This window comes from Schistocerca gregaria, chromosome 11 (genome assembly GCF_023897955.1).
Source record: "Schistocerca gregaria isolate iqSchGreg1 chromosome 11, iqSchGreg1.2, whole genome shotgun sequence".
Lineage (NCBI taxonomy): Eukaryota > Metazoa > Arthropoda > Insecta > Orthoptera > Acrididae > Schistocerca > Schistocerca gregaria.
This window is the reverse complement of record NC_064930.1, coordinates 102,617,157-102,631,092: the sequence shown is the minus strand read 5'-3', so window position 1 is coordinate 102,631,092 and position 13,936 is coordinate 102,617,157. Positions and strand designations below refer to the sequence as shown.

The 13,936-nt window shown below is 41.6% G+C and overlaps 1 protein-coding gene across 1 annotated transcript in view; it reads left to right on the top strand.

Annotated features, from left to right (window-relative positions):
• Nucleotides 1-13,936, top strand: part of LOC126295146 (high affinity cGMP-specific 3',5'-cyclic phosphodiesterase 9A-like) — a 2,007,270-nt gene that overhangs the window by 1,980,637 nt on the left and 12,697 nt on the right. Inside the window, exon 17 of the mRNA XM_049987432.1 lies at nucleotides 2,724-2,897. Within this exon, the coding sequence (XP_049843389.1) occupies nucleotides 2,724-2,897 (174 nt within the window). The remainder of the gene's footprint in view (nucleotides 1-2,723; nucleotides 2,898-13,936) is intronic.

Here is a 13,936-nt window from a genome sequence, read left to right as displayed (position 1 = left end):
GGCTTCAGTTGTTTGAGGATGATGGACAGATGCGAAAGAAGCATCTGTCCCACAAAACTGTGGATCGCATGTGTCGACAAGGTTATATCTAGACAGGAGGTGGCTCTGTTACAATTGCTCTGTTACAATTTAGGCTGTGTTCCCATGATGCAGATTTGGCCCAGTTTTCCAGTTGCAGGGAAAAATGGCAGATGGGACCAATGACAGGTGTGCATTGTGTGGACCCTCTAGTGGCCATCTTCATCCCTTTCTGTCACCAGATTAGCCTGAAGGATACGCTCTGTTTCGATAGAACAATGTCCCACATCACTGCTGTTCAACTGCACACAGCTGGCTTGATAGACACTCCAGTGAATTCACAGTCACAGCTCGGCCCCTCCAGTTCCCTCAGTCTTAACACAGTCGAGCATTCATGGAATGCTGTCAATACCCATGTCCAATCAGTAACACAGCACTGACTGTGCAAGAAGAATTGTGGGTAGTAGTGCAAGATGTGTGGATCGTAATCACTCCAGAATGATTCCGACTCTCCTTAGAGCCTATTCCTTAACATTTCATTTATAATTTAGCCACTTAATCAACATTTTAGAAAACTTGGATATTTTCAGCTGATGATTTAATTGGCAGCATCACCATATGCCAGCAATGAAGTCAACTTTGTTAAATGAATAACAAAAATTTATACACTACTGGCCATTAAAATTGCTACACCAAGAAGAAATGCAAATGATAAATGGGTATTCATTGGACAAATATATTATACTAGAACTGACATGTGATTATATTTTCACGCAGTTTGGGTGCATAGATCCTGAGAAATCAGTACCCGGAACATACCTCTGGCCGTAATAATGGCTTTGATACGCCTGGGCATTGAGTCAAACAGAGCTCGAATGGCGTGTACAGGTACAGCTGTCCATGCAGCTTCAACACGATACCACAAGAGTAGTGACTGGCATATTGTGACGAGCCAGTTGCTCGGCCACCATAGACCAGACGTGTTCAGTTGTTGAGAGATGTGAAGAATGTGCCATCCATGGGAAATAGTCGAACATTTTCTGTATCCAGAAAGGCCCTTACAGGACCTGCAACATGCGGTTGTGCATTATCCTGCTGAAATGTAGGGCTTCGCAGGGATTGAATGAAGGGTAGAGCCATGGGTCGTAACACATCTGAAATGTAACGTCCACTGTTCAAAGTGTCGTCATTGCGAACAAGAGGTGACCGAGACATCTAACTAATGGCATCCCATACCATCAAGCAGGGTGATACACTAGTATGGCACTGATGAATACATGATTCCAATGTCCGTTCACCGCGTTGTCGCCAAACACGGATGTGACCATCCTGTACATGTATCTGATGTGTTTATTAAACTTATGGACGAAAGCTAGGCCCTTGTGTAGGTCTTCAGGTGGCAACAGCTGGTAACTGGTGTACACGGGCAGGTAGATGGGCCGGGGACCCTGGCAGTACTCACATCTTCAAGTCACCGGAGCCGATGATGAGAGTGTGGTCATCGATGAAGTGGCAGGAGGACAGGAAGCCCTCGTACCCCGCCAGCTCACGCGCGGTCTTGGCGGCGTAGAGTCCCGATTGTTGAGGTCGGACACCGTGCACATGTTGTCCATGCCGCCGCACGCTGCGCAGGAGAACGGAGTGGGGTCGTGAGTGTACCACAGTGCGACTGACGCCCACCTACGGTCTTTGCAGGGATTACCCCTCCTCGACCTAAATTCTCAAAGGCAATCCGGTCTACTCAAAATTCCTATTTACACGTGAACAGATTTGCCGAGGCTCTCCGTATTGTGGAATACCACCTGAGGCGTAGCGCCTTCGCATCGCTCCTGTCACTTGTTAGGACGATATCGGTATAGGCACGAGCCATCGACAGATGTCACCAGCTGACACGGACCTGAGTTACAGAGCTGCACGTAGTTGTACTAGCAGGTGGCAGAGGTCAGCAGTTGACGGACAGTCGTAGTGGAGGAGGAGGAGGAGATTAGTGTTTAACGTCTTGTCGACAACGAGGTCATTAGAGACGGAGTGCAAGCTCGGGTGAGAAAGAATGGGCAAGGAAATCGGCCGTGCCCTTTCAAAGGAACCATCCTGGCATTTGCCTAAAGTGATTTAGGGAAATCACGGAAAATGTAAATCAGGATGGCCGGAGATGGGATTGAACCGTCGTCCTCCCGAATGCGAGTCCAGTGTGCTAACCACTGTGCCACCTCACTTGGTTAGCAGTCGCAATCAAAGCAATGTTGTAAAGTTATCTTTGAGTAATATTTGATGTATTTGCATAATTATAATTGTTTTATATATGTAGTAATTGGCAGTGTGAGTGTTGTATGAGTGCAGAAGAACACAAGTGAATGAAAATTGTTTTGTTTATTCACGAAGTACCAGTTAAACTATACAGGGGGGATTTACTATAATTAAATGTGCAGTCAGTTTATGGTACTAACAAATTGTGCGTAGAACACAAATTAATCACTAATTTCAGAAGGAGTAATTTTATATTTGATACTTTTCTAAATTTACTTATTTAGCAATTCCCATTGAAAGAAATGTTTTACTATGATCGGTCATCGAAGTATAGCACGGGATAATACTACAGCCAACAAAAACAGTCATCTGCTAGAAAGGAAACTGTAAGAAGTAAAGATGATACCAACGCAAAGAGTTTCCACTACTGTGGCTTGGCCTTCCGTCTCGTTTTCCAGTGGCCGGTCCTCGCTAGACAGCCGCCGCCAGGGCCCGCTGCCACCCGACGAGGCCGAGGAGAACCCTCCGGCACCCGCAACACAGACCGTCACCGACTACTCGACTGCTGCTAGCACTCAAGGCACACCCTCTGACAGGGCGCAAGGCCACGCCAAGCCCTCCATACTGGCCAGGTGAGTGATTCCTCTCTGACCTCTACGCTCAGCCCTTTGAGTCACCTCCAGTTACCTGACTTCTGGGGAAAGGTTCTCACCAAACAGTACCCCCACCCCAAGAATGACTCTTTATCCGTCCAACATCGACCTCCATCCAGTGCAGCCATCACCCGTGTGCATCCGTATTGCTTGCCCTCGTTTCCTGACGCCACCTAGCAGCCTTCCGTTCGGAGATCGCCACGGAGCGACACCTTCCTCATCCAGTCGGCAGTGACTGTAAAAGAATGGCACGGTTGGTAGCCGTCTCTCTTCTGACTGCCTTACCCAAAATTCTTGAAAAAGTAATGTATTGTAGAGTAGCTTCACACCTTTGTAAAAATAAAGTTTTAACAAAATGTCAGTTTTGCTAAAACTTTATTTTTACAAAGGTGTGAAGCTACTCTACTCTACTCAGGTAGACAGGGAAAGCTATGTTGAAGAAAGAAACAAAGCCAAACAGATAATTGCAGCATCCAAGAAGAAATCTTGGGAAGACTTTGGAAACAGGTTGGAGACTATGGCTCAAGCTGCTGGAAAACCATTCTGGAGTGTAATTAGCAGTCTTTGAAAGGGAGATAAGAAGGAAATGACAAGTTTTTTGGACAGGTCAGGAAAACTGCTGGTGAATCCTGTGGATGCCTTGGGCAGATGGAGGGAATATTTTGAAGAGTTGCTCAATGTAGCTGAAAATACGATCAGTAATGTTTCAGATTTCGAGGTAGAATGGGATAGGAATGATGAAGGAAATAGGATCACATTTGAGGAAGTGGAGAAAATGGTCAATAGATTGCAGTGCAATAAAGCAGCTGGGGTGGATGAAATTCAGTCCGTACTCATAAAATACAGTGGAATGTCAGGTCTTAAGTGGCTACACAGGATAATTGAAATGGCCTGGGAGTCGGGACAGGTTCCATCAGACTGGACAAAAGCAGTAATCACACCAATCTTTAAACATGGAAACAGAAAATATTGTAACAACTACAGAGGTATCTCTTTAATCAGCATTGTGGGTAAAATCTTCCCAGGTATTGTTGAAAGGAAAGTGCGAGTATTAGTTGAGGACCAATTGGATGAAAATTAGTGTGGGTTTAGCTCTCTTAGAGGTTGTCAGGATCAGATCTTTAGCTTACAGCAAATAATGGAGAAGTGTTACGTGTGGTATAGGGAATTGTATCTATGTTTTATAGATCTAGAAAAGGCATATGACCGGGTTCCTAGGAGCAAGTCTGTTCTACGAGATTATGGAATAGGAGGCAAAATTTTGCAAGCAATTAAAGGTCTTTACATAGGTAGTCAGGCAGCAGTTAGAGTTAATGGTAAATTGAGTCCATGGTTCAGAGTAGTTTCAGGGGTAAGACAAGGCTGCAACCTGTCTCCACTGTTGTTCATATTATTTATGGATCATATGTTGAAAACAATAGACTGGCTGGATGAGATTAAGATATGTGAACACAAAATAAGCAGTCTCGCATATGTGGATGACTTAGTTGTGATCGCAGATTCGATTGAAAGTTTGCAAAGTAATATTTCAGAGCTAGATCAGAAATGTAAGGACTATGGTATGAAGATTAGCATCTCCAAAACGAAAGTAATGTCTGTGGGATAGAAATATAAATGGATTGAGTGCCAAATAGGAGGAACAAAGTTAGAACAGGTGGACAGTTTCAAGTACTTAGGATGCATATTCTCGCACGATGGCAACGTAGTGAAAGAACTGGAAGCAAGGTGTAGCAGAGCTAGAAAGAACTGGAAGCAAGGTGTAGCAGAGCTAATGCAGTGAGTGCTCAGCTACGATCTACTCTCTTCTGCAAGAAGAAAGTCAGTACCGAGACAAGTTGTCTGTGCACCGTTCAATCTTTCGACCAACTTTGTTGTATGGGAGCGAAATCTGGGTGGATTCAGGTTACCTTATCAACAAGGTTGAGGTTACGGATATGAAAGTAGCTAGGATTATTGCAGGTACTAGTAGATGGGAACAATGGCAGGAGGGTGTCCACAATGAGGAAATCAAAGAAAAACTGGGAATGAACTCTATAGATGTAGCAGTCAGGGTGAACAGGCTTAGATGGTGGGGTCATGTTACACGCATGGGAGAAGCAAGGCTACCCAAGAGACTCATGGGTTCAGCAGTAGAGGGTAGGATGAGTCGGGGCAGACCAAGGAGAAGGTACCTGGATTCGGTTAAGAATGATTTTGAAGTAATAGGTTTAACATCAGAAGAGGCACCAATGTTAGCACGGAATAGGGAATCATGGAGGAATTTTATAAAGGGGCTATGCTCCAGACTGAACGCTGAAAGGCGTAACCAGTCTTAAATGATGATGATGATGATGATGATGATGACGACGACAAAATGTCAGTTTGGTTTCCAGAAGGGTATTTCAACGGAAAATGCTATAGATACTTTCACTAATGAAATATTAAATGCTCTGAGTAACCGGGAGCCACCCATTGGAATTTTTTGTGATCTATCAAAGGCTTTTGATTGTGTAAATCGTGGAATACTAGTGGAAGAGTGCAGAAAGTTGAAGTAAACAGTTCACATAATATGCAAAAAACTGGTGATTTCTCAAACTGGGGAATAATCGAGAATGGGGTGCCACAAGGTTTGGTCTTGGGTCCTCTGCTGTTCTTAATATATATTAATGACTTGCCATTCTATATTCATGAAGATGCAAAGCTGGTACTTTTTGCCAATGATACGAGTATAGCTATCACACCCAACAGACAAGAATTAACTGGTGAAATTGTTAATGATGTTCTTCCGAAAATCATTAAGTGGTTCTCTGCAAATGGGCTCTCATTAAACTTTGACAAAACACAGTATATACAGTTCCACACAGTAAATGGAATGATCCCATTAATAAATATAGACTTCGATCAGAAATTGGTAGCTAAGGTAGAATATTCAAAATTTCTAGGTGTATGCATTGATGAGGGGTAGAACTAGAAAACACACACTGAGGATCTGCTGAAACGTCTGAGTTCAGCTACTTATGCTGTTAGGGTCATTGCAAATTTTGGCGATATACATCTCAGTAAATTAGCTTACCACACCTAATTTCATTCTCTGCTTTCGTATGGCATATTCTGGGGTAACTCATCATTGAGGAAAAGAGTGTTCATTGCACAAAAGCGTGTAATCAGAATAATTTCTGGAGCTCATCCAAGACCACACTGCACACACTTATTTAAAGAGCTAGAGATCTTTACTGTAGCCTCACAATATATATATTCACTTATGAAATTTGTTATTAACAATCCGAACGAATTCAAAAGTAATAGCAGTGTACATGGCTACAACACTAAGAGAAAGGATGATCTTCATTACTCAGGGTTAAATGTAACTTTGGCTCAGAAGGGGGTAAATTATGCTGCCACAAAAGTCTTTGGTCACTTAACTAATAGCATCAACTGTCTGACAGATAGCCATATAGCATTTAAAAGGAAATTAAAAGAATTTCTTAATGGCAACTCCTTCTACTCATTAGATGAATTTTTGGATACAGTAAGTGGGAAATTTTCCCAACCCCCATCAAATATTAATAATAATAATAATAATAATAATAATAATAATATTGAGTGTCATGTAATATTTTGTGTAATGTAATATCTTGTACCTTTTATTAACCTGACACGTTCCACATCATTACAAAGTGTAGTATTCATGATCTATGGAACAAGTACTAATCTAATCTAATCTCTCTAATCTAAACTAAAATGATGGAAGCAGTTGAGGTAACATAATTACAGAATGGCAAGGTAGTCATACCACCAAAATGATGCAAGCAATTGAGGTACCATAACTGCACTGAAACAACAAGAAGTGTAGAAGTATAGATCTCTGTCTAACGTGTCTCCTTGATCCAGTGACTGCAATATCTGTAGTGTTAAAACCTTTCCAGACTTTGTAAAATTTTGCTATTTTTTTGTTTCCATAAAAGATGTACATCAAAATGACAAAATTTTAGGTAGAAAAACTAAGTTAATTGTTTGTATACAACTTTTCGAACTCATCTGCAGATTGATGAATTCTTTGTTGGCACTCTGTCTAGTGGAACACTTCTTGTTCTTGTGAGAGGAACTCAGGTTTTAATTTTGGAATTGTAAAGGATGAGCCAGACAATAGGGGATTTTACTTTATTGTATGAGCTTCCAAACGGTAACTTCATTTTTCGATTATGGCCAAGCCACAGCCAGCAGTGTTAGCTGTCTGTAAATTCTTTCGTCCCATGGTTTAGCAACGGGAAGTCAGCACCAAGGAAGGGCACCTTGGCCATGCACCTCCCTCACTTGCTGACTAGGTAATGCCACCCCAGGTGTCACTTAGCAGGTGACGCTCTGGAAAATACCATGCCACCCGCACGGTTTTCTCGATCCTGACCAATCAGGGTGGAGGAAGCTGCGTGGTGTGTCAGAGATACCCGGCCGCCTGTCACCGGGCTCGCTCTCTGGTATTCTTGCTCACCCACGAATCGGATGCACGCCGTATAGCATCGAACGTCTCCCGCTTCTCCTGGTGCTGCGGCACTGTGGACTTAAGTTTTGGCAGAAAACAGCTTTCGGAAGCTTCGCGAACTATGTCTCACCAAACTCTAAGCTCTGGTTCACCCTCACCTCCCTAGGCCTATGTAACCCCTTTCAACATGCTTTCTCCAATAAATGACCTTTATCTAAAAATTACCTTATACATTCCATAACGACCTCCGCCTGCCCGTACGTCCATACTTTACAGAATATGTATGACAAAGTAGTGTAGATATTGCTGGTAACTTTGTCTTCACATTAATTTTTAATAAACATTATAAATTTCATTTCTTCAAGCCATCATGATTTACAGTCCTTCAACAAATACAAACTAACTGGTTCTTTGTGCCATAACTTGACAACTTTTTCAACTCAACACCTCAGAGCCAAGTGACCAGCAATACAACAAATCATATGGTTGCTCAAAGATGCTGCAGTGATATGTCAATTCTTTTACATACAAACTGATGTATCATCTATTGTTCATGCAAAAAAGGCATTTTTTAAATTACTTTTCAAAACAATTTCACAGACATGAAATACAATCAGTAACTTCAAATACAATACAGTTTGCAAATATGTAGAAAATATAAAAGTAATAAAGTAAGTAATAGGTTGCAGTAGGTACTGGGAGATGAAGAAGCTTGCACAGGATAGAGTAGCATGGAGAGCTGCATCAAACCAGTCTCAGGACTGAAGACCACAACAACAACAATTTTTTTTGAAGAGTAATAAGTTTTTTTGTTGAATTCATGTTTCCTGTATATAAACATACAATACTATTTTAGTTACACAGCGAAGCTTATACTAAATTCATAATTACAATTTCTACGCTGTTAGATTACATTGTAAATTTATCTAAGTATTGTATTCTACAATATGTGACAAAAAAGGTGCACTTCTAGAAATTGAAACTGTGACACGATTAAGGCGACATGAAAGAAGCCCCGAATTCACTTTGATATGCAAACCAGTAGCATTCCAGCTCAACTGCACAATGGAGGTACGAGTAGTTCTATCTATATTGAGTATCAAGAAAATATAGTGCAACAGGTTTCTGAGTGAGAAATCAGTTTCATTGTTGGATTTTTATGAAAAAATTCTGCCTGGCCTTGTGCAAGAAGGAGAGTCATTTACCATGTTGCAATGGAATTCTAAAGAAGTGGGGTTGTGTCCTGTGGAGACTGCAATTAATCATTTCACAATACTGCTGCTCACACTCTTTGAGATCCATGACTGTCATGCAAATATGAATTAGTAGGTTCAGCAGAGTTGTACCCAATACCATGCAGGACCTCAATACCCAAAGTATGTAGTGCCTGAGTGCTCAGAAGTTATTCACTGGCAAGCTCTTTAGTATCTCGGGATGCCATACCCATTTGTCTCATCTGAGCTCAGTTTGGATCAGTACCCAGATGGATAGAGCCATTGTTCTGTTAGAGTGGCAGCTCTGAGTAGCAAATTTCACATCCCATACAAATCACCTACAAATTTAATCATGTATGCCTCATACTATGCTGAACAGACACAGAAAAATAATTTCAGTACTTACAGACCTCCCAGATGTTGGAATTTTAGTGTCCAACTGCATGAATTGAATGGGTAGAGATAAGATCAACCCAGCAGCCAGGAACAGTCAGATGTCGTGCTGTGAAATAAATATGAGGAGCATCATGTGAGTAAGAGTTTGAGGTTAGATACCAAACCTCTGGTTTGCCCTCGAGTTTTTCCATTGCTTTCTCAAGTACAAAAAAAAGTAGAATTTTTTTTTTTTAAATAAGGGTTTGAATTGGCCCTCCAACTCCACCAGGTTGTGCGTGTCCAGGCAAAGTGGTGTACCAATATGAATTCTATAGCACCCTATACAGCATAATATCCTTTCCTTGTGCTAAGAGCTCAAGCATTATTTACAGAGCTGGTACTTCGAAAGGAAATGTTCATTCATTGTCATAAAAATAAGTACGTCCAAAATGACCTAATCTGTCAATTGCAAATTGGGTGGGTATGTTGCACACCAACAGCTACATCAAAGATTACTTTTCGAGATTTGGCTGCATACTCGGGGAGTGAGACTGGAGCCATGATATTGTGCCAATTGGTTAATATAATCGGGTCCCAAATGACTGTGCCAGCCAGTGCAACTGTATCACTAGAGCCTCATCTGAAAGTGTACTATTTATTTATTTAGCCGTCCATGGACATTTTAAAATGTATGGATGTTGTCAGTTGCATACATTCATATATTTATACAGTTTGTTTTTACATGTAGTTAAACATTGTGACATATAAGTTATTTACAATCATTTTTGCTCCTTATCAAAATACTGTGAAACAAAAGCTACGAGGGCTATCCACAAAGTACATTACGTTTTCATTTGTGTCCATTAGGGGCGGGTCTAGCGCGGCCATCTTGGTGTCATGCCATTCCACCGCTCAGTCGGCATCCTGCCGTGCTAGTGAGAGGTTCGTGCTGTACTCCGTTGAGTTACTGTGACGGTTTGAAATGTCAGCGTTAATTGAAAATGCCACGAAGTGTGAAGTGCGTGCTGTAATAAGGTTTCTGACTGCAAAAAACTGTACACCGATAGAAATCTATCGGCAGCTTTGTGGAGTGTATGGGGACAACATAATCACTGAAGGTGGAATGCGTCAATGGGTCATAAAATTTAAAAATGGCCGAACTGACGTTCACGGCGAAGAGTGAAGTGGAAGATCCGGCATAGTGACTGCCGAACTTGTGGAAAAAGTCGATGCCGCGGTCCGTGAAAACCGTAATTTCACAATAACGGAACTCTCTATGAGTTTTCCGCAAATTTCACGAAGTTTGTTGCACGAAATCCCTACCGAAAAGCTTGGTTACCACAAGTTTTGTGCAAGATGGATACCAAAAATCTTGACAGAGATTCATAAAAATCAGCGAATGGCTGCCGCGTTAACGTTTTTGGACGCTTACGAGAAAGATGGCGACTCATTACTCGATTGCATTGTTAGTGGTGATGAGGCATGGGTTAAGCATGTGAACTGCAAGACAAAATTGCAGTCAATGCAGTGGGGACACACAAATTCCCCCCAAAAACCCAAGAGATGCGTGCAGACAATGTCGGCAAGGAAGGTGATGGCGACTGTCACTTGGGACAGAAAAGGTGTGATTTTTGTGGATTTCCTGGAAAGAGGCACTACAATAAACTCTCAAAGGTATTGCCAGACTCTGCACAACCTCATAAGAGCAATACAAAACAAGCGCAGGGGAAAGTTGGGCTCAAAGATCTTGCCGATTCACGACAACGCCCGGGCCCACACGGCAAATGCCACTCGTGGAGTTCTCGAATCTTTTAAGTGGGAGTCATTTCCTCATCCACCGTACAATCCCGACCTGGCACCGAGCGACTTCCACTTATTCCCAGCAGTGAAGAAGTGGTTAGCTGTGCAGCGTTTTGATGATGACGCACAGCTTCGAGAAGAGGTAACCACGTGGTTGAAGGCGCAGGCGGCCGAATTTTATGACGAAAGAATTTCCGAGCTCATCCATCGGTGTGATAAGTGCCTTAATTTAAATGGCAACTGTGTAGACAAGTAGTATTTAAGTGCGGTTTTCATCAGTATATAATAAACAAAATTCCAATACTTTATTTATTTTTAATTCCAAAACGTACTTTGTGGATAGCCCTTCTATTTACAATCATTTTGTACTAAGGAATTCACTTATAGTGTAAAAGCAGTGTTCCTGCAAAAACAATTTAAGATTTTTCCTAAAGCGTTACATGTTATCTGCTTCTTTTATTTTCAGTGGCAGTTTATTATACAGTTTTACACCTCTGTATAAGAAGCTATTTCGAGTCTTATGTTTATTCTTCCTGTCTAGGTGAAGACAGTTACTTGTTCTTGTACTATAATTATGAAAACTGCTATTTGTGCTATAATTTCCTATATTTTTCTTGATGTACACTTTGGTTTGGAATATAAATTCATAAGGAACAGTTAAATTCCTAACATTTTGAAAAGTTTTCTGCAGTGGGCCCTGTTACTGCTTTTTGTTATAATTCTTACTGCTCTGTTTTGCATTTTAAATATTGTTTGTAAATTCTGAGCACTGTTTCCCCAGAAAATAATACCATAAGTGATTACTGAATGAACATAACTAAAGTATACAGTTCTCAAACATTCACTACTGCATGCTGATACAAGGACTCTAAGTGCATAACATTTTGTGGATATCTTTTTCGAGAGTTTCATAGCATGTTCATTCCACTTCATTTGGCTGTCAATATGCAACCCTAAGAATTTTGCTGTAGGTACATCATCTATGGAGATGTTATCTAGTTTTAAATATAAGGGACTCTGTTTTCTGTTCATTCGAAGTTGAGAGTTACTTTGTTTTCCTGAGACCATTTGTGAACATCCCTCAGCACTTTAGTAGAATTTTCCAACATTTGTGCTGGTGTCTTACTGGTGACCACTATGTTGCTGTCACCCACAAACAATATATTCTCTGCATGGCTGGGGAAATCATTTATATACACCAGAAATAATACAGGACTTAGTACACTTCCTTGAGGGACCCCAAAATTGACATATTGTGGATCAGATATATGTTTCTCAATGTACTTTGGTCCACTGGAGACATGTGTGATCTCTACTGATTGTACTCTGTTTTCTAGATATGAACGAAATCATTTGCGAACCACTCCTCTTACTCCTAGTGTTTCTAATTTATGCGACAGCTTCTGGTGGTCAACTGTATCAAATGCCTTGGACAGGTCTAGGAAAAGGTCAGTTGCATAGCTGTTCTCATCTAGTGCTTCTAAAACTGTTTCTGTAAATTGTGCCATTGCAGTTTCTGTACCTCTACCAGGCCTGAAACCATGCTGGTCATTGCACAGGGGATTGAATTTACTTAGATAGCTCAAAATCATGTTTTCCATTATTGTTTCTATCACTTTGGAAAAGCATGTCAATAGGGCTATTGGTCTGTAGTTCTCATTTTCTACGTCACCCTTATTGTGAACTGGTAAAATTTTGGCATGCTTCAGACAGTCAGGGAAGCAACTAGTTTTGAAGGATTCATTTATGATTTGTGTTAGTGGAGCTTTGATACCGTTTATGCATTTTTTCAGCACACACATTGGAATTTCATCTAAACCTGCTGAGTTTTTGTTCTACAAATGCCTTACAACATTGCATACTTGGTCCTCAGTAGTTGGAAGCAATACCATTGAGTTTGCTATATGCTTCTGTATTGGTTTATTAGCACCTTTTGGAAAATTTTTCTATAAGGTGGCGCATTTGACAGCAATTTCCCCATGTACACAAGTTCAGGAGGGCCATATCGCAAGGCTGCTGGAGGGTGGATGGCTCAATTACTGTGCAGCATGGATATCATCAACACACACAGGAAGACACACATGCATGACATGTAGGATCTGAACATCAGACATGCACCACAAGGAGAGAGCATTGATGGCTAGTCTGGCATACACCAACAAAACTGATAGCAATGACAGGGGCCTTTCAACAGGCTGTCCTGTCTTCTATCCAATATCCAACAAGTGTCATCAGTTGCATAACACAGGGCTCCTTGCAATACCTGCCACTCAAACCCCCACAGCAGCCTGCTGGACTCACCCGTGTCAGCAACAACGAACGTGGAGACCCACAGATTGCAGTGGGTCATCTTTCAGATGAGTCTCAAGTCTGCCTTGGAGGTGACAACCACTGGGTCCATGTTAGCAGGCGTAGCGGAGGGCACCACAAAGAATGATTCCTGGTCTCCCCCACACGTCCCGCAACTCCTTGTGATTTTGTGGGGAGCAACATCCTTGGTGCTCATTCACCATTGGTGTTTCAAACTGGTTCTGTGACAGTTGCGCGGTACTGCTCTTCATCAACGCCCACACCCATCCCCTATTTCAACAAGACAGCCCTCATCTTGATACTGCTGTCACTTACTACCTCAGGTGTCGATACTCTGCCATGGCCAGCAGCATTGCCTTATCTCTTCACAACTGAGAATGTGTGGGGAGCCATGGAACAGACTGTCAGGACTCCACCTCCACCCACCAGTCTGTGGTGCCTGTATACTCAGTTGTAAGCAGCATGGGATGAAGTATCACAGAGCTAAATCTGAGGCCTGTACAATACCATGCTGTGATATCTCGATGCTTGTATTGACAACCAAGATGGCCCGACACCATACCAACATGTGCATTTTGTGGTTGTTTTACACAATATGTGTTGGTCCTTCATAATTGTAAGTGTAATCATGGCATATGTGTGGTACCATCTAGCTGCCTACCAACAATGATTGCAGTATACCTTTCCCTTCTGAGTGCAACTTGTTTTATAATGATGTGTGTATAATGATTTAACCAAACTCTTCATACAGATACAACAAAATGGACTGATCAACATCGCTTTACAGTGGCAAACATACTGATACCTTATGAAATAAACCTCCTTAGATATAAAAACAATACACCCTGATGATATCACAC